The 22,226-nt window shown below is 42.1% G+C and overlaps 1 protein-coding gene across 2 annotated transcripts in view; it reads left to right on the top strand.

Annotated features, from left to right (window-relative positions):
* Positions 1–22,226, top strand: part of LOC133132771 (membrane-associated phosphatidylinositol transfer protein 3-like) — a 110,384-nt gene that overhangs the window by 39,558 nt on the left and 48,600 nt on the right. For both annotated transcript variants that reach the window (XM_061248474.1, XM_061248473.1), the window contains exon 3: positions 6,928–7,032. In XM_061248474.1, the coding sequence (XP_061104458.1) occupies positions 6,928–7,032 (105 nt within the window). The remainder of the gene's footprint in view (positions 1–6,927; positions 7,033–22,226) is intronic.

Below are 22,226 nucleotides of genomic sequence, written 5' to 3'. Positions count from 1 at the left end.
CTGACACCTTTATCCAAAGCGACTTACAGTTGATTAGGTGAAGTAGGGGACAATTCCCCCTGGTCTTATCGTGGATACACCTGGGTTTCTTCCAGGTCCCAGTCATGTACCTTAACTACTAGGCTACAGTAGTTAAGGTACTAATAATGTTGCGCATTGTTGAGAAACATCATTTGAGAACTCCACCAATATAAAAAGCAGGCTTATGTAGGGCAGCTATGTGGAAGGGCCAGCTACCAAAATAACACTCCTCAAAGGGGGCAATTAAAACTGGTGCAGGCAGAGGAAGGAGGGAAAGAAAGAAGGAGAATTCAGTGACATCTGCAGTGTTTTTAAATAGAAGGGCACACTGTCGTGTTCTGCTAAGTCCTGGCCGCAGTGCCACTCCTCTGCACTATTTCTGTGTCCCAACCCAGACGGCAAGTATACTTTTGGAAACTGACCTAGCAAATCCAATATCAGCTGTCCGCCAAATAAACCGGTTCTGAGTTGACATGAAGCCAGAGGATTGGGAGACGGTTTTTAGAAAAGAGTTTCCTTGAGGCATGTTTGATTTACCAAAAAAAACAACCTTTTATTAACTGATGTCCTGTAGGTCTTCCAGCCACAGAATATCCTCCCGCGCAGGATTCTGCCTCAATACCGCCTTCCTGCATGAGGGGCTTGGCGTTGCAGACCCCAGCCCCTGAAGATGCAGTCGCTCAACATCTGCAAATGCAGAGATTAGCCAAACACTGCGCTGCATTGCCTGGCTTGAAACCGCCTCTAGTGACATTTCGCTTCTGTCGAGGCAAGCCTGGGAACACAGCCTGCTGCAGCTGTAGGTTTGAAAGCACTCCCACCCAGCACTATCATTCCTAGGTATTACAGTGAGCAAAAAAATGGATCACCAATTGCTTTTGTCACTAATGCGTGTTATTTTCTTTAATTAGGCAGACCTGGGATGGTGACTGACTCCATTTGGCTGAGCTAAACGTGCTCAGCCTTTGTCCTTTCAACCTCTACAGTGGCAAAAAAAACCCCACCCACACACACACACACACACACACACACACCTTTAACATAGGCGAGGGGATGTTTATAATGACAGGTAATTTTCTATGCTGACAGGTGTGAATTACCCTGTGTATGGAGTAGATGAATAGACGGCCCTGTGTCAACATTGTGCTGTACTATAGGTAAAGATGAGGTTTGTTTAAAATCAGAGAGGCTAAATGCATACGGGGAAGCTGGTATCTGAGTGTCATTCAGTGCACTGTTTAAAAATAGAGCAGAGGAAAGAACAGGAAGGCGGATTGAAACGGTAAAGCTTTGTTTTTTGTTTTGCTTCGTTTGGAGCTTTTTTTTTTTGTTCAAGGTCTGTTTTTGTCACAGCTGTCAATGCAGGTTTCACTCTGTGTCCCTCTGTGACTCTTTTTTACTTTTTCTCTCTCTTCCCCTCTCCCTGCCACTCTTTACACTGCTGTTTTAAGGCCCTCATTCTCTCTCTGTCCTCTCCTTCTCTCCCTCTCTCCTCTCTCTCCCTCCCTTACTCTCTGACTCTCGCTCCCCCCCTCTGTCTCCCCCCTCCCTTTCTGTCTCCCCCCTCCCTTTCTCTGTCTCTCTCTCCCTCTCTCTCCCCCTCTCCCTCTCTCCCTCCCTCTCTCCCTCTCTCTCCCTCTCTCTATCTCTCTCTCCCTCCCTCTCTCTGTCTCTCTCTGTCTCTCTGTCTCTCCCCCTCTCCCTCCCTCTCTCTCTCCCTCTCTTTGTCTCTCTCTGTCTCTCTTTCTCTCCCTCCCTCTCTCTCTCCCTCTCTCTCCCTCTCTCTCCCTCCCTCACTCTCTCACTCTTGCTTCCCCCTCTCTTTCCCCCTCCTTCGCTTTCTCCCTCCCTCTCTCTCTCCCTCTCTCTCTCTCTCTCTCTCTCGCTGACACTCCCACTCTGTCTCCAGGGGTCCAGAAGCTCTGCTGCCAGACAGGTGTGGCATTTGTGACTTTAACCTTCCAGATCAGCATTCCGCAAATGAAATGTTCCTCAATTCGATGTTTTAAACATTTTTGCTTTAGAGAATGTCCCTTTCCCCAACTGTTATCCTATTTTCCTACCTCATACACACACACTTTAAGGTCACTTCCTGAGATATTGCTATGCACTCATATACTGTAACTAGAGTAATTGAGCCGGTTCGATCCCCCACCCGGGCTGTGTCGAAGTGTCCCTGAGCAAGACACCTAACCCCCAAATGCTCCTGACGAGCTGGTCGGTGCCTTGCATGGCTGCCAATCGCCGTCGGTGTGTGAGGGTGTGTATGAATGGGTGAATAAGAAGCATCAATTGTACAGCACTTTGCATAAAGGCGCTATATAAATGCCAACCATTTACCATTTGATTGAAGCTCAGTGTGCCTCTGCTGTAAGCTGCCAGTGTTACAGACAGCTTTCGGTTTCATCTGCCTTCATCTCTCTCACTATCCCTTTCCCCTAATTCCCCCTCTCTGTCCGAGCTGTCACATTGAAGGGCATCTCTCTCTCTATCCCTGTTCCCACTCTCTCTTTCATTCTTTCAGGGTTGGCAGTCCAAGGAGAGTGTCTCTCCTTTCTCTTGCCTCTCTCTGTCAGCATCTTCACTCTGACTCCAACATATAATTTATATGGCATTCACACAGGCAATCTGGGCCAGTGTGGGCTCTTGATATTTGTTAGATCACCGAGCACTTTGTTAGGTATTTTTTAGACATATTTCTTTGATTTATTGGTCTTCTGCTGCTGTAGCCTATGCACTTAGGTGGTTCGACCCATTGTGTGTTCAGAGATGCTCTTCTGCATACCACTGTTGTATTGTGTGGTTATTTGTGTTACTGTCACCTTCCTGTCAGCTTTGACAGTAAATCCTCAAATTGTGGCCGGGGTCTTTTATTTACTTAGGCTGCACAAAGCACAGGTCTTTATTTGGGGCAGGCTTGTATTCGAGGCAGGCCTTTATTTCTTATTAGGCTCCTATTGTAGAATTTTATTCTTAGAAATAAAGTAAAAGCCTACACTTAAAGTGGGCCAACACTGTTCAACACTTCCTGTAACCGTTCAGAAACGCAACTTGAGTAGCTAAACCATTAATGAAAGCCAAAACAGATGCGTCTTCATAAAATACCAACTTGCCAGACACGCCTTCATGAACAATAACAAATTAGCGTAGATAACTGTAGCGTTGGAAGCTAAGCGGAGAGCCAGGGGCGACCAAAGGTAGAACCTTTTTTAACCGACACGCGAACGTGTCAGTCACTAAATCCCAGGGAGAACCGAAATAGGGATACCCAGCTAGGAACAGGACTTCTCCCGGAACAATGGGAGGAAAGGAAATTAAACAAACCAAACTTAGAAATGGTAAACAGAGAAGTAGCTCAAAAACGGCTAGAGAACGTAAAACAACCCTTAAGTAACTAGGGCGAACCAATACTTTGGTACCGTGCCAAATAGCTGGGCACTGAGTGAAAACCAAAAGAAAATACAACCTAGCGAGAAAAGCTAGGCACGAAAATAAAAACCTCGAGGCGCAGCTCGGGACAAAAATGCAAACCAAAATACACACCGGGGACAACGTCCCTCTACCATCGACTCACACGAGTCAAAAAGAAAAACAAAACCCTTGAGGAAGGCGCCAGCACACACAACACTTCCAGCTGTACGCCTTCCTTACCTTTTAGATATTTCTCCTTTTTAGCAATGAGAGAATTATCCACCAGCACCGTACCTGACTCGTATAGGGTTAGAGTCTACCGGGCGCTTTACCGGCTTTGTGCCAAGGGCGAACGGTTGAACACAAAAGCACAGAAACTAGTCCCTGCTGGTCTTAAATACTCTCCCGGGAGGTAATTCCCCTGGCGTAAACGAGGAACAGGTGGAAACAATATCCTCGGCCAACTAGTGGCACCAGTGAGAATTACCTCCCACCATGACAGATAACAGCAAGTTAAGGATCTTTTTCTCCTAAAGTGCGTTTTATTGTGAGACATGCGTTTTGTTTGGAGCAGCATACCGGTAGGCTATCAAAAGATTTTTGCTTTGGTTTGGGATTTAATTTACTTTTGGACTGCTTGATTCAATTGCTAATGTTGGGACTGATGGGCACTGAAATCTGGGGGGTATTTGATGGTTCACTGTTAAGTTTTATATAGTTGAAAGAGTGTCGGGATTTCCACCCGTCTGTTTATTGCGAGTCAAGGCAGCTGCTTTCATTCATTCATTGAACGTGCGCTGTGCTGTAAATACATGGAAACCTTATTGCGTAGCCAAGTAGCCTAAATTGAGTTAATTTTTAATTTTGCCTGATTTACTTTTTATTAAATTCGTAGGCTGGAATGCCTCACGGCAACAATTGTGTTTAAATGTATACTGCTTCAGCTTTTGGCAAGCTACTCAGAAGGGGGCGGCAAGCGACTGGTAGCTTGAGAGCAACGTGTTGGAGACCCATGGTGTAGGACAACGACTTTTCATTGGCAACAGTTTTAAACCAACCAACAATATAAAATATTAAGAAGAGCTCTTTTATTTCATTGAGTTAAATCGAAACAATGTCTTCTAGTGCTCATGGACTGATAGCCCTACTGTAATGTTACCCTGGCTTGTATTTGGGGGCCGGCCTTTACTTGTCCGAATCAACCACGCCCCCGGCTATTATCCGAGGCTCGGCTTCAAATAGAGTCCCGGACACAATTTGAGGATCTACTGTAGTCTGGCCCTTCTCGTCTGACCTCTGTCATTAACAACCCGTTTCCGCCTGCAGAACTGCCGCTCACTGGATGTTTTTTTGGTTTTTCGCACCATTCTCTGTAAACTGTTATGTGTGAAAATCCCAGGAGATCAGCAGTTTCTGAGATACTGAAACCATTCTGCCTTGCACCAATAATCATTCCATGGTCAAAGTCACTTAGATCTAATTTCTTGCATATTCTGACATTTGGTCTGAAAAACAGCTGAACCTCTTGACCATGTCTGCATGTTTGGCTGATTAAATATTTTCATTAACATAATAACATAATACATTTATATGGCTGAATAATAAAAACATTAAGCATGTTTGTCTTATTTCTGCCTAAAGACAACTGGAAAGTGTCACATTCAACCACCACGTTACTCCTTTAAGTGAAATGTTCGCAAAAGACAGGAAATGAAATTGATCAGCACTAACGCTAACACCAGCCTGCTCTCTAAGGCATAAATATATAGTTTTTGTGATTCATTTCCTTAGTTTTTATATATGAATAATAATACGGCGGCATGGATGGTGCAGTGGGTAGCATTGCCGCCTCACAGCAAGGAGGTCCTGGGTTCGAATCCCTGTCGGCCGGGGCCTCTCTGTGTGGAGTTTGCATGTTCTCCCCGTGTCTGCGTGGGTTTCCTCCGGGTACTCCGGTTTCCTCCCACAGTCCAAAGACATGCAGGTTAGGCTGATTGGAGAGTCTAAATTGCCCGTAGGTATGAGTGTGTGAGTGAATGGTGTGTGTGCCCTGAGATAGACTGGCGACCTGTCCAGGGTGTATTCCTGCCTTTCGCCCCATGTATGCTGGGATAGGCTCCAGCCCCCCTGCGACCCTGTTCAGGATAACGGGTTCAGATAATGGATGGATGGATGGATGGATGCTGTTGTAGAGGTCTGCCTAATAAATTGATCACTGCTATTTTCTTTTTTATTATACTATAGAGCGTGCAAAACTGTATCCTTTCGTCCTCAGATGTTTTCTCACCCGAGTCTGCGGCTGTCTAGTGAGTGCAGGGATCAGTTATGGCTCATTTTGACATGACAGTTTCCAGCATTTCATTTCAACCCTATGCTGCCTCAAATTGGTACCTGTGGATCCTGTGTACTGCTATTTGTGTGTGTCTGTGTGTGTGTGTGTGTGTGTGTGTGTGTTGATGTGAGTAGAACACGTGCTTGTGTGTAAGTTGGGTGTATGTGTGCAGGTGAGTCATTGTAGTGTAGTCTTTATGTGTATGTATGTATGTATGTATGTATGTATGTGTGTGTATGTATGTATGTATGTATGTATGTATGTATGTGTGTATGTATGTATGTATGTATGTTTGTATGTATGTATGTGTGTATGTATGTTTGTATGTGTGTATGTATGTATGTATGTGTGTGTGTATGTGTGCATGTATGTATGTATGTTTGCATGTATGTATCTATGTCTGAGTAGCATGAGTTTCGGCTTATGAACGTAATGTGTGGGTGTGTGTGTGTGTGTGTAGAATGTCATGGCAGAACTGATTCAAATGAACAGAGAGTTAACAGGGAGGCAGAACTCATCACAGATGCATGCGGTGGCAGTGTCCGTGAACTGTGCCCCTGTCACCCATCCACTGTGCATCTGTCAGTCTCATGAGCTACAGTGCTTTTCTCAGGCTCCAGAGGTAATGTGGTGTGGACAAAGATATTCTGCAGTCTGTAGTCTCCTTTTGCCTTCTGTTGTGTTCTCTGTTGTCAGTATATAATGTATAATAAGGAATAATATAATGGTTGGACTTTTAATGTTGGTTTTGTGTTGGAGGTTTACTTCCCTGGTTAGGTCCCCATTAAATGTAAAGCTGTGTTATATAATGTGTATATGTCGGCAAAATTCCTAAATTTCATATGACATAATATGTATTTTATGTGGTTCAGCAAATTATTGCCTAATTAATTTGAAGAAACAGGAACAAAATACATGATATACGGTGATATACTGAAATAAAACGGTATCAAGATCAGATGACAAATGATTACAGCCTTCAGGTATTGCATACATTTCATTTAATAACTGCATGGCTGTGAGAATGCATATTTATGTGAATTATATTCCATTTCCATAGGGGTTAGGCCTGTCTGCATTCATTAGAATAGGGTCAAGCAGACCCATTCTTCATCTTTCCTGGTCCCTTCATCACAAACCTGTTCTCTTCTTCCTCCTCGCAGAGGTGCTGGAGGGAAAGAGTGCAATGCTGCTGGGGATGAGCCAGTGGAACTCCAATGACCTGGTGGAGCAGATGGAGACGCTGAGCCACATGGAGCGCTCACAAGGTACGTTAGGGCACCTGGAGTTTCTATTAGGTGCTCAGAATGTACTGTAGGGCACCTGGAGGCTCCTATTGGGTGATGAAACTGGTACTGTAGGGCACCTGGAGGTTGCTATTGGGTGTTTAATTTGGTACTGTAGGGAACCTGGAGGTACCTCGTGGGTGCTTAATTTGGTACTGTAGGGCACCTCACCCATTGGGTGATTAACTTGGTACTATAGGGCTCCTGGAGTTCTTATTGGCTGATTAACTTGGTACGTTAGGGCACCTAGAGTTCCTATTGGGTGCTCACAATGTACTGTAGGGCACCTGGAGTTCCTATTAGGCGATGAACCTGGTACTGTAGCACTCCTGGAGGTTCCTATTGGGTGCTTTACTAGGTACTGCAGTTAGTAAGAATACACAACGTCTGTAACATGGAAACTTTTCTTGAGTGGAAATATTGATTCTGTCGGGAGACATTTTCCTAAAAGAACACTCATTTTATTTCTTTCCTGCTGAAAAGCCACAATTGTTTGGTGCCCCAGACTCTTGCCAGTTAAAGGTGACGTTCCGATTTTTGAAAGTGGTGCTCCTCAATTATGCTCTTTACCAGCCTGACTTAAGTGTCCCTGGCCTATTCCGTGTCTGCATGGAGCATCGTAATTTAATCATTTTCACACACTTCACAAACTCTGACACACAGCATTTTTGGGAATCTGACATAATATTTTCCCAGGACATGTAAAATTGTTTGTAACGATCCATTTTTCCTAGTACTGTCTCTTCAAATGAGATGCATGTCTTGTGCGCAAACTAATCCCGTAACCTCTTCACGACTCGGCATGCATATTCAGCTCTACCGCTTGCCATAGAACCCAGGCCACACCAGAGACTCGGACTTTACCCGCTTCCAGGCCTCCTTATTTCTACCACACAACGATGCCAGCTAGCCCCACGCATGCCAGAAGAGGGTTGTCACACAGTGTGGAAGCTTAAGCCTGCCAAGGCTATCTTCCAAAAAAGAAAGAAAAAAAAAACCTGAAGAAACATAGAAAATGACAGAGATTAAGTAATTATTCGCCCTGCTCATCTGCATAATTTAGCATACGTGAGAGGGGCCTGTCTTTACAGTATGCTTCGCCACCGCAGTCATACTCGAATCATAACTCGTATAAGATAAGTTGGCAGCAATTAAAATTACATGTAAGTAGTATTTGCATAAATCAAGGTTCACGTCTTTTCCGATCAGCAGTAGCGGTTAACAGCTTAGGTGGCCTCCCTAACCGCGTGAGAATGAGAAGCAGCAGGCCTCCAGCTTCGGCTGCACTGCCAGGCTGCACCGCCAGTGAAGCTCTCTGCATGCAGACCCTGCAGAGCCACACCCGAGGAACGCCTGCTTAAATCAGCACGCTCGTCTACACGGTGGCATTTTCAGCGTTAAATCAGCTCACAGACAGTATATGGTTCCACACGGATTAAGTGTTTTGTTAGAGACAGTATTGTAAGTGCTGTGAAGGAGCTCTCTCACTTCTGTGGGTCAATATCCAACAGAATCACTTGTATTTTTATCCGCTTTAATTCAAATAATGTGATATTAGTGTAATCGCACCATTTCAAAAAAACATCGCTCATAAGATGCTCCAGTTAGACATTACTTGTGAAATACACACTGCCATTTTATGATATATGACAGAATATACAGTATTTTGAACTACATTCAAAATGTAAATGTTCATAAAAAAAATTTTTTTTCATAAGGCGCAACTGTTAATGTTGCAAAAGCCTCAAAAAAATCTCTGCAAAGATGTGTTGGCCTCTGAGTGGAGGAGCATGGAAATCATCCTAAAAACACCATCAAAATTGTACACTTAAAACAAACAAATTATCCACCTCACTGCAGTACACAGGAAACTGACAGGAACAACAGCTTAAGTGGTAGCCTACATGTTCTCACCCCCTGTGACTCAAAGGACATCGTCCATTTAGCCAATCTGAGATGCACTTGTAATTCAAACTGGCTGCACAGATGGAAGAGAGACATACGTATATGGGAAAGATATTTACATAACTTGTGTGCAAAATGAGATTGCAAACCAGGGCACTGGGCAGATGTATTCAGATTCTATGCACAGAATTCCCATCCTGTCTAAGTATTTCCTTATACTGTAAGTATTTTGCTTTGAGTTTTATAATTATTTTGTGATCATTTCTCAAAATTATAATTTCATATGAATAGCAATCATTTAGCTGTTTGAATACCTATGTACAGAATTCACATACATTATTGCTCATCTGTCTGCACCAGAAAAATACACATGTAGGATTTTAGCATTTTTTTTGGAGTTGCGAAAATATGATTTCTTGTAAATGTCTTCAAACTAATTTCCTTTCATTTATTTCACCATGGCTGCTGAATAAAGATGATTTCTCATTCATCCACTTGCAAAAAGCACACATTTACGGTCTTTGTATGGGTTACATGAGTCATTGAAAGTTTGCCCATTGCCATTTTCAGCTGGCTAGCGAGAGCTACAGTATGAAAGGTTGTTTTCATGGTGAGAGTGCAAACTAGTTGCACAAAAATCTCTGAATGCAAACAGTGCACAGTCATATTTCCCTCCACTTAAAATATAGTCAAAATGGCAGCAGGTTAAATTACCTGTATCTTGACAATATCCATCATTAAAATTACCACTTTATTTTAGATTATGTTCATTTATCCAGTTTTTGAGAGAGAGAGAGAGAGAGAGAGAGAGAGAGAGAGAGAGAGAGAGAGAGATTAATAGATTTGAGATTTTACTCCTGTTGTAGCATACATAACTGTTTTTATGTGCATTTTACACTGCCTGTATAAAATAACATGATTTCAAATGTTATGTACAGTATGCTATTTGTTACTTACATTTTGTCCAAATAATATTATGGACACATTGCAGTACAAATTTCAATCTACATATTCATATATGATATTGTAGATATATTCCAGCAGATTTATATTTCACTGTATTAAGTCAATATATTCTCATCTTCTTGCCTCTGAAATGTAATAACACAGCGCTAGCACTGTCCCAAGAGGAAGCCAGTCATCTTCCCAGATAATCGAATTAGCACTCAAGACTGTTTGTCTAATTGACACTGTTTCCCCTAATGTTCTTTCTACACCCTTGAGTGTTTGACAACCATCACAATCCTTATTGAAAGCATGCTTCACACATGCTCATGCTGAGGTCTGTGCATTTATCTCTCTCTCCCTATCTCTCTCTCTCTCCTGTTCGCTCTCTCCCTTTCTCTTTCTCTCTCTCACTCTCTCCCTTGCTGTCTGTGCTTGTACTGTATGCATCTCTGCTTATGTCTCTACATCCAAGTAAATAAGTATATGTATGCAAATGTGCCAGTGTGTGTGTTTCTTACCCAACCAATGACATAACTGTTTGGGTGTACTGAAATCCTGGGCTTTGCCACTGAGTCTCTGCATTGTATGTAGAGTAATTACGTCTGCATAAAGTTAATCATATGGCTGCTTATCGTTGCGCTGTGATTTCTCTGAAGACCAGCAGGCCTATGGGAGGACTGCTGTCTTCCTCAGGATCATGCACTGAGCTTTGTGTTGTCAATGCAACGCTGGAGAAACTCACACAAACCGTTAGCATATACTGTAGAGAGAGGCTGTCTCATACTGTACAGAAACATTCACGTAAAACCCGACCGGAACCTTGCATGTTAATACTAATGTTAATATTTCCATGAAAGGCATTTCTGTTCTGGGAAGATGGGAAGGAGCCCCACATTGCTGCTTGCTTGTTCATGGTTTTCAGGTTCTGGCTTTTTATAGAAAAAGCTGTTTGCTTTAATGCCATCGAAGCAGCTTTTCCACTAATCCAATGGGTGTGCAGTATGATTAGTTGTGGCACTCTTCCAGAATGACTTATAATACATAATCATGCATTGTGTTAGTTATTAGTCATGATGTTTACTAGAGCAGTCATTTTAAGTAAATAACCGTGTACACCAGTGCTCAATGGGAATGGGCACCCTGGAGGTGACTGAAACAGCTTCAGAAAGGCAGTAGAGCTGCATTCATACAGTAACATAATGACACGGATATATGCCCATCTACTTATTTTCCCCTTCATTGCTACTTGTTTGGCTTTCACAGTGAAACACACGCAAGCATGCACACACACGTAGCGACACGCACACACATGCACGCACACAAACACACACATAATTTGGGCATAACAGTTGAAAAGATGAAACTAAGCAATACTGACAGCCCAATAAACCGGCAATCCCAAAGAATCACTCTTGTGTCTTGATTTTATTTAGTCTTCTTGACTTTCTTATGAGGTCATTTCTCTCCTCTCCTCTCTCCATGACTGTTTGGCGACAGTAGCAGGCAGGGCTGCAGCATTTTGGATTTCAGTCCAGCAACAATCTCTCATGCAATCTCTCCACTCTGCAGGCAAAGGGGAAGAGAGATGGAGGGGGGAGAAAGAGAGGGAGGGGCGGGGAGAGGGTATGAGAGAGAGAGAGAAGCAGTGTATAAAAGGCAAAGAGCAGAGTGTGAGAAAAGGTAAAAAGAAGAGAGAGGGGAGTGGATGAGAGAGAGAAAGAGACTGAGATTGCAGGAGAGAGAAAGAGTGAGAGTCCAGTGGATGTGAAAAGAAAACAACTGTATGCCAAAAATAAGCCGAGTCGATTGTAAAATGCGGCAGGGGCGAATAAAAGAAAGAAAAATGGAGGGGGAGGACATGAATTCCAAACGCATCGACTTTACAGAGACTGGGGAAACGGAGCTGGTGAATCTGCAATGCTGGGTCTGGCATCCGTGGTGGTGAGCCAAATGTCAGATGCCTGTGGAAACAGTCCAAAAACACAAAGCTGCAAAACTGGGCTTGGGGGAAAAGGGGCTGAGTATTGCTCACTAAGAAGGAACAGTCGCGGCTCCTGAGCCGAAAACATCCCCTTAAGCTAATTATTGGTTTCCACTTTTAAATGATTTCCCTTGATTAACAGTAGGATTACTCTAAATCAGAAAGTACTCAATACCATCAGGTATAGCCAGTTCTCCTCAATTAGGTAAAACCAGAACTAAGACTCTTATTTGCTCACAAAATTGTGCACATTTCAATTGATGTTTTTCTGAACTGTGGATACATTCTCACACTCAGAGAGTATTTATGGCAAATATACCAGTTGTGTTGTGGCAAAGTGTGCTTACTAGGTAGTGAATAAAACATTTTTTTTTTTTTTGAAATTACAATTACAACTTAATCTCTAACATGGTGCAAAGAAAGAAGCTGCCTGTTTGCCTGCCAATGGAGTGCATACAGGTAATTATAAAACTTGTTGTTAATCAGTGAAAATGATTGAAAACAGGTCAGGTGCTCAGTTATGTGTTGCACTGTATAAACGTGATATAGAATCCAGATCTACATAGCTGAGTGTTTAACGACAGCTGTGTTCATACAGTAGACCTGCTTTCTACTAGACTTTCAGCCTGTTCAAAAGTAAACCTTTGACAATGTACGAAAGCCACAGCACAGTGATTTAATCTTGCCTTTGAAAATGAAAGGCTCCCTCTTGTAAATATATCCTGGTGTCCTGGTGGTACCTTTTTAATAAATGTATTCATATTTTAGTTGTTTCGTTTTGTTTTTAATTTGTTGATGAAATGATTGACGATGATTTGGCTTAATGAAGGTTTTTCACATGTAAAACACCCTCTCCTTCAAGTGCATGCAGTGGAATTACCAGCATTACTTGGCATCCGGATTTCGGCGGCCACTCACAGTATTGCAAGCCGAAGGACAGGCCAATAAGAAAAAATTCAATTTCATCTCAGCCTAATGAAAATGCATCTCAGAAGGTCCCTCCATCTCCATTCCGACAAAATGTGAAGCGCTGTGAAGGCAGTGAAAATGTCAATTTGGCCCTGATGTTTATCGGCACTTTTTGACTCAGTTTTCCCCGGCATTAAGCTGCTGTGTGATTTGCCCACACACAAGTGAAAATGAAGCCACTCAGCTGAATGTGAATACATTAATACTACTCACCATCCATTAAAACCACACTCATGGTTATTGAGAACAGTCAATGCCCCTTCAGAAAGGGAGATGCTGGAGCAGAAGCAATCCTATAGTGTAATCCGCCACTGAGTTTATAAACAGGCCTCAGCCATTTCAAATGTGAACGGCGTAAAAAGTAAGCAGTGAAAGTTTTGTAACGGGAACCAAAAGAGCAATATTCTCAATTCAGCATTTTCTGTATTTTGGATTCAAGAGATGCTCAGAAAAACAAAAGCACCCTGAAACCTGGCTAGCCTTGAAACACGGAGGGTGTGTGTACAAAAGGAAGCCTGAGAGAATGTCTCAGACTAATGCACATCAAAATGTCGGTAAACAAATTTGATTGCTGTGTGTCAGCTGAGTGAGTTCATCCCTTCTTTTACTCTGGAAGACTTCAGATGTTGAATCTCAGAGGCCAGTCCAGCTGTCAGCATTATAAAACATTGAGTTTCTTCCCAAAACATTGTAAATTTGTTTCATTGGCTAATGTGACTAAGTTTGGTGACGAACCACTCGATCACAGAACATGAGCTCACATAAGCACATCTAATAGGCTGTAAGTATAAACACTAAAAATACAGTCCAATACTGACTGAAATATATAGAAATGTTTTAGTAGACTGACATTTAGCATTTAATTGATCCAATGAATTGAGCTTCTGGATTTGTGTCTCACTGTGCAGAAAATAGTCAAAAGTATGTACATATACCTCTTCTTTCATGTCCAAGTCTACTTTTTTCAAGAGATTGCAGTACAATAGCAGAGGATTTAAAAAATATCTATTTTTCTCTGTGCTGGTTAAGACAGGGAAAATAAAATCCCAGGGAAAGTGTTTGGTGGGAAGAGCCACTCACTGACAAAATATGTTCATTTTTGTTTCATTGAGTTGGCCTCCCAAACGCATTAGACTAGATTAGACTTACTTTTAAATGCTCAGCAAATGCTCTTACTCAGAGTGCCTGAAAAATGCATGCATGGAGGTTCAGGCAAAGAACAGAGAAGATGCTAAGTCATCGGTGTCACAGCCGACAATAGCAACAAGCCTTTTAATCAGTAAATGGGGTTGAAGAAGCCTGGTTGTTTCACTGAAATCATTCGGCTTTCTCCATGCAGCTGTTAATTAACTGATGCTTGTTGCCGTCTGTTTGCAAAATACTGTATACTTTGTTTGTTCAATGCTAGTGTTCACGTTTTCACATGCTGTGTGAATCCCCTGGGAGGGAGGTGTGGCACTTCCGGGAATCTGACCGTCGTTTGCCGGATGGAGAGAGGGAGAGCACCCACACCAACACAAAATATATAATAAAGTCTTTGCCCTTCCCGCTTGTGGGTTCCAGGCAAAAATAATAAATGAACACAATAAACTAAAATAAAAAAAAGCTAAAGGAAATAAAACTGAGCCACAGCTTTTCAGCTAGGTGCTCGGAGCTGGCCACTTTTCTGCGGCTTCTTCATTCTCTCCCACACTCCACTGAAGGATAAACAAAATTTAAAAAAAATTAAACAAAACCTCTGCCACAAACCTGGCTCTCACAAGGTTTTCTCCCACTCTTGGCCACGTTCTGTGGAGACAGGCACACTTTAAGCACCTGGGCTGATTAATTAACGCAGCCCAGGTGCGTGCGCTCATCTCCGCCAGCAGGTGTGGCCGAGATTATCCGGCTCTCCACGGATCGAACTTCACATGCATATTTTAACCTTTATTGTGTGTGATTGTAAAATGTCTGGGAAAAGCCATTATAAATAAAATGTATATGTATTATATCATTATACCTCATGTCTTGGCTTACTCTAGATATTCCAAGAAAAAATAGATAAATTTTAATCAATAATTAAAATATTGATTTAAAGTTCTAATCACACACATGTTAAAGGTACACTAGGCAATTTCTGACTCCTAACGGTCAAGAGAGGAATTGCAGCAACAAACACCCTCAAACCACAACACTGTTTATCCCTCCCCCTTGTCTGTGAACGCACTGATGTTGAAACCCCTCCCATTGGCTGTGGCAATTAGAACCTATTTTCAACAAATGAGCTTGAATTATTGTATATATTTTGAAACCCGAAATTAAACTGTATAGGCAGAGGGTGAGTCAACATGTCAGTGAGCCTTTTTCAATCATAGGAAGACATTTACAATGGTCTTGTAACAATGTTTTAACACAAAAATCTTACCTATTGTACCTTTAAATGATTACATTGCTATCAACTGAATGTCCAGGAAACAGCCCTTGTGGTCCTTTAAGGAATCTCAAGTGTTTGTTTGAGTTCTCACAGTGCTTGAGGTTGACAGCTGCAAGTTCCCCCATGTTACCCTAAATCTTCACAATGCACTAAGCTCCAGCAGCACCTTGGTGCACCCGGTGTGAGTCATTCTGCACTCTGCAACACCATTGATTGAAAATGTGGCAGACTTCCTCTGCGGCTACACACACACCTGTGGCAGGGATTAGGCAAGTGCATCATGGGAAATACAGGCCTCCTTAATGCTGGATCGTCCAGGTGTCCGTCGACGTCATCTCAACGGTGTTTAATCACCCTCTGCGGTATAAAGCAGCTTGTCTGCGGTGTTATAGAGCATTTTTATTGTTCAAAACAGGGCATCCGAGCGAGTTTGTGAAAACAAAAACAAGCTGTGTGATATTGTGCAGGTTTGTCAGAGGTTTAAATAGACACACAGAATGCACAAAATCTCCTGTTGCTTTACATCTTCCTCTACCCCTTCTTTTCCCAATTAATTTTTACATTGTGATGTTGAGATAAAGTGTGCTTTGTTTCTGGGGAATGCTACGTACTCATAACCGGCTACAGAGAGAGCCAGACTGAAGGTGGAGGATGTATCAGAATGTGTTACAGATGTGTTAGACACTTTATCTATCTGTTCTGCATACATTTTTCCACAGACTGACTTATGTTGTGCAATTTATCCGTTTAATTATATTTAATACAGTTGAATGATATTTATTGAACCATTGAAGGGTGCAGACAGTACCCCCCTCAATAGTGAAACAGTGCTGCATAATGTGTTTCTTTTAAGGCCAGGTTTCCTAGCATCATACAGGAAACTCGTTTTCTTTCATTTTATCTCACCCAATTAATGAAACTGTTTTATAAGTCACTCATGACACTTTTTCTCAGACAATAATGAGAGGAAACCATTTAATTTGCTTCTTTGTTCTTTAGTTAAGGAATCAATACAGCACGTTGTGTTGTAAGGCGAAAATGGTCTGGGGTTTTGAGCAGATAAGAGGTCCAACCATTCCCAGTGAATGAAAATTTTCATTTTTGACATGACATTAATCACTTTTGAAATAATATCCTTAATGGAGGTTTGAGGCTTAATTTGGCCGGCTTTCTGTGGTGAGAGTGACCTTAAGCAGGGGTGGTCCACCCCTCTGGATCTCTCCCAGCTCCCATAGCCAGAGTGTGCTGCTGCTGGCAGCTGCTCTCGCACATTTAATTGAACTAATGGTGCTATGTGTGTCAGGAACATAGCATGCCATGAGTAACAGCCACAACCACTGGGGAATATTACAGGGACTGGAGGTTAGTCTCCTCTGCTGTTTTACAAATTGCTATATAGTAGCCATCGGCAAACCTGCAGGCTCTGTAGGCCATTTCAATATTTCAGTGGTTCCTCAGCTCGACACAAAATATGTTTTTGAAGGGAACATTACTACTTCTGATCTGCGTTGCCATGTGGCAGTAATGAAGGTCCACTTGGGATATACAGTATATAGCCTAAATCAAAGGAATTCTCTTGATGCTATTCAAAGGCTTTATCAGACCATAGTTATAGTGCTGTGCACTGTTCCCAACATCACAGTGCAAGTGCATGAAGTTCAGCTCAGAAAGTTCAGTAACTAAATGACTAAGTTCAGAGGAAAGATCGACTGTATGATATCTCATATCTTCCAGCCAACTTTGTGAAATGAGGCAATATGAGATGGTGAGTTCTTTTGAAAGGGATTAACAAAGTGAGTGACAGTAGATTTCTAATAATAACACAGCGAGATAAGTGCAAATTAGAAAAACGTAAACTGCTAAATTTTTTTTGAATTATTTATATATGCAGGGTTGCCACGTCATGTAGTAGAGTCAGTGCTGCCCTAAATTTGCAGCCCTGAAATAGGGGACAGTTACTAAGATGGACTGTAATTCCTATTCAGAGCTCCAGATATTTATTTCAAATTCAATATGCTATTGTCCCAATGCTTTTGCATTTAACTGTACATTTGGTTTGCCATTTGTAATATGTATGTAATGCAATATGTATTCAGTTTTTATTTTTTAATGAAGAGGCAGTGACAGCAGAGCTGTGACCTGACGTCATGTTTGGCCAGCTGTTGAGGAGCAGCTGGCCTTGTATGGGCAAAGAAAAACAAATGAAATACCAAGTGCTTCTGGTCTGGCGGTGGCCTGCATCGCTACTGCCAAATTAGGATTTGTTTATGCTGGGCTCACAGTTGAAAAGGGAAAGGACAGCATACCAAAGTACCCCTTTTTCAGGATATATACCTTATTACAAATATGTATTTGTCTTTATAGTAGAGATATACAATGTTTACAATTATGCCTTATGTAGTATAAATGTTTGCTTTGTAGACTAGAAATGATTTAAAATGAATTGTGTACTATCGTGATTCTTACACTGGAGCACTGCTGGCAGCAAGAACCATATTCATTTTGGAAACCTGGGAAATTTCCCCATGACCGATCATTCCCTGCTGCTGTGTATTTGCCCGTGTCATCCTTTTGAAGCTTTGAACAAAAACATGAAAGAAGATTAAGAAATATCATTATTCATTGGTGTAAAACTGTGCAGACCCTGTGGCTGTCCAGGACTGGATTCTGACTCTGTATTATAATTGTAAATAGCATGGTTGGTCCCTCATTTTTAAGTGCATATTTGCACTGGACCATTTCTTGACTGATATAAATGATTCATGCAATTTTTTTTTGCAGCAAATATAACTTCATATTTATCACATTGCAGTTTGGAGCATTTTGCAAATTATAATACATATCATGACATAATTTCATAATATTATTTTGCACTTCCACGTCCACAATTAAGCCAATTATTGCTCACCTCTTTAGCTTGCATTGACATTAGCTTTGGTGAAATTGTTATTGAGCAATATTGCTAGCGATGATAATCTCGCCGTCATGCACATATCCATGGGCGATTGTATTCAGCTAAATCTTGGGTGAGTAGACAGATGGGTGTGGGGGGGGATAATAATTGAGTGAACAATCATCATTCCTTCTGTAATTGCCATAATACTTGGCAGCCAATTAATCTATCAGCAGAGTGTATGCATTGGCCGCATTGTAGCACAGCGTAGTGGTGGAGTGGGGTGATTATTTTTTTGAGCATGCTGGAGAGAGATTGTTTGAAGAACTGTTGAGAGAATTTAGAACTGTTTGAAGAAAGTGAACGTCACCATAGGCTGTTGGTTTGCCATGCTATCCACAGATCTCGCATAGTGAAAGGAGAGCATGTTAGATGTGCAGGCAATAGAAACAATCCTCACCTTATGGCTATAGATTGGGCTATGGGGCTATGCAAATTGAAACTGCTGCCAATTCATTGCAACCATAACTCAGTATCAAACGTTGCACAAATAGAAAGCTTTGACAGGTGGCATAAACACCCTATGCAAAGCTGAAGTAGGCTGTGCAGCTTGCTCTTGGAATTGGTGACTATCAAGCAACTGAGATACGAAAAGAATGTACAATCTGCCTTTCCAATGCAATTTTTTTTTTGCATTGTTCTTGTACTAGACCATGGTCTTCCCGCAATACCTTATTCCAAGACTGAGACACAGACCAAGACCGTGGGGGTCAAGACAAAGATGTAGTCTCATGAGGTCTTGAGATCAAGACCATGAGATCAAGATACCATCTCTGATATTTATGTGTTTTGTGGGTTTTTTTCCGGTGTTTTGACATACAGTCTTTAAGAAGGAGTAGTTGTAATTGGAACAGAAGATCTGGGTAAATAAGTGAACATTTATAGAGGATGAGTGATGGAGTCCCTTTGTATTGTTGATGGTTTTGCGCATGTAATTTGTTCAGACAGCTAGAGACTGTGGACTGTGGACTGAAGCTGCTCTACTGAAGCTCTTCTCTGGTGAAGCTGACAGATATGCTGCCAGAGAGAGATTTGAATTCTACACGCATCATCCTCGGTTGATTGGCTTTCAAGAAATGCTCCTTACAGGCTTTTTTCTCCTCTGGATGCCATTTCACATTTAATTACTGAATTTGTTTTCGTTTTACAGTATTTACTTTGTTATTATTATTTATTTTAAGCAAAAAGCATGTAGGTCCAAAGGGCCCCACCATGAAAGGAATAACAAAATAAGAGAGGAAATGATCCTTTCTAGGATTATTGTGATAGGGGATATGAAAGGAGAATATAGAATGATGATGTTTAAGAAGCATGAAAGGTGTTGTGCTACCTCGCTGGCTGATTGCTCTGTACGTGTGTATAACTCTTTGTGTGTGGGTCTGTGTCTCTGTGTGTGTGTATGTGTCTCTGTGTGTGGGTCTGTGTCTCTGTGTGTGTGCTAATTGCCATACTGTACATGCACACCTGCTGTGACTTTTTCTTTTAAACACACTCTTTCTTTTAATTATACTGTATTCTTGATTTTACAGCGACAGCCTGCCCACTAGCTGTCCACTACCGACCTGCCATTGGCACAGCAGTCTGTCGTCTGATGGCGGTCCACTAGGTGCTTGTTTACTAGATAGGCAGCAAGCAGAGGACAGCAGATATATTGTAAATCACTAGTATACTGCAGCATGTGCTTTCAAGTAAGTCTATGTTTGGTCATGCTTGCTTTGCTTGTGTAGCCTGGCACAGCATGGGAAGCCGCAGGCTTGCTTCTCGGCTGAGAGGGTGCGAAGGAAGTCACAGCAACAGACAGGTGCAGTGTGTGGTAGCGTTCCAGACAGGCTGACAGACACCCTTCCCGAAAGTGACACCCCAGCAGGGGCTGAAAGAGCCCACACACACACAGGCGGCAGTACAGGTGGAATGAGAGAAATAGAGGAAAGGCAGGGATCTGGCACCAAGATGGATCGTGTGTTTGCATGTGTGTGTGTGTGTGTGTGTGTGTGTATACTTCCCTCTAGAGTTTTCAGTAGACATCAGATGCTGCTGGTGATGCTCTGTCAGGCCTGTTCTGCAGCCATCTTCAGTTCCTGTTTAAAAAGGATATGACGGCAGGGATGAATCACTGCCTGCACCTATTATTCTCGTTGTGAGGGACAGAGGAACTGTAGGTAAAAACACTTTCAGTGATGGACTTATAACAGTGTAAGGGTGATAGAGTCCACATGAAACAATTATCTGCGTCCTTTAGAAAAAGCCATGCTGCTGCTTCCTCATACATCAGGTTCATGTTTAACCCTGTAGTCTTAACATTCTGTATACTCTCCTTGTCCTAAGGGTCAGAAATGACCCACCTTCACTAAACCCCTCAAATAAAGCAGCTTCATTGAACTTCTATTTCTATCTCAAAGAGACAACCTGTCACTCATCACAAACGTTGTCATCAAATTTCAAGTTGAAAAAAGATCATTTAGGGGGTTTGTCCGAGGGCAGGTTGCTGTTCATCACACGCCTCAGATATGTGTGTTCTTCCACAACCTGAATGTGTTGACTGTGTCGTGTTGAATGTGTGCTCATGTTTGTTTCCATGCTTTTGTTAGCAGTCAAAGCCTAGAGTACAAGGGCATATGAGCCAGTCATTGTGAGAAGGTTCTGGCAGCGGTGTGAGATTCGTTCACTTTACAGCAACACTCACGACTCAGATAACTCACTGGCTGCCTGGAAAAACACAGACTACTGGCTTCCTCCAGGTCATATTTTAGGTACAGTATCTGTAGACCCCAGAGGTTCCCATCAAATGTAGCCTTTCATGGACTACATTTAAATCACCACTGTAACGAGTCTGATGTGTGGGTATGTGAGCAAGTGTCAATGTGTGGAATTGTTTTGTCATCCTCTTCGCAAGTTTGCGATTTGGATAATTGACATTGATGCAGCCAAATTGACTGCCTGAGATGACAGAGTCTGCCTTTGCTGTCGGAGGGGTTTAACTCTGTTTTAATTGATTTTGGTTGAGTGGCAGTGGTCTATTGTGGGCGAACTGCACCGTCCTGTCACACAGGGGAATCATGGTTTATGTATTTTGAAGTTCTGGATGGCTGGGGCTGATTATTTATGTGCTTATGTATCTGCAAGGTTAGAAAATGGTCACTTTTTCTTTGTAATTTGCCCATGTTGATAGACTGCCAATGTTAGAACATCTAAATATGTGTACTCGCCTGGCAGTCATGAGATTTATTTATATTTGCTGAATTGACATGGGTTAGATACTGAATTAATGAAGCTTCAGAAACATTGTTTTATTCGACCTGTGAAGAGGCCCTGTGCCAGCACTTGCCACATTGTTTGGATGCATAAACGACACACTGAAGGTAGTGATGAGGTTAATACATGACATTATATTACATTATGTTTCATTCATTCAGCATATGCTCTTATCAAGGGTGACTTACAAAACAAAAGAATATAAATGCATCCACCTGAGAAAATATATGAGCAAGTTATGCGAGTTATGAGCCACATGAGCAACGGTGACACGGTCCCGGCCCTCGACATTCACAGACCATTGAGTATTATATTCAGCGTCACTAAAGCAGACAATTTAAGTTCGCTTAAATGACCCAAAATAATCTCTGGATGCTCTCTTCTAAATAACAAGTCAGGATTCTGCACATGCCTACGTTGCTCCTCGTCAGAGAAATAATCATGGCATTCTCGAGCGAGCCTGTTGCAGATTTAATCTGTCAGTGAGAGTGGTTTGAGTGTTGCAGTGCCTTGTTTTTCTGGATAGCCTAGTCTGTGAGCAGCTATGAGAGTGGTATCAGGAGGAAGAGGGGCAGAGGAGAACTGTGGCACAGAGGGGGCCATAACAGAAAGCCCTTCCGAAAGAGAAAATGAACATCTTTTCATTTAATATACGCCGAACTGAAAATCTCAGGTGCACAGACTGAGAAGGGGAAACAGCTGAAATCAGACGCGGATCAATAATGCATCTCTGCCTCTCTCTCAGGAAGGAACTG

Source organism: Conger conger, chromosome 7 (assembly GCF_963514075.1).
Source record: "Conger conger chromosome 7, fConCon1.1, whole genome shotgun sequence".
NCBI lineage: Eukaryota > Metazoa > Chordata > Actinopteri > Anguilliformes > Congridae > Conger > Conger conger.
Note: the sequence above shows the minus strand (reverse complement) of the source record. Positions and strands in the feature narration are given on the sequence as shown.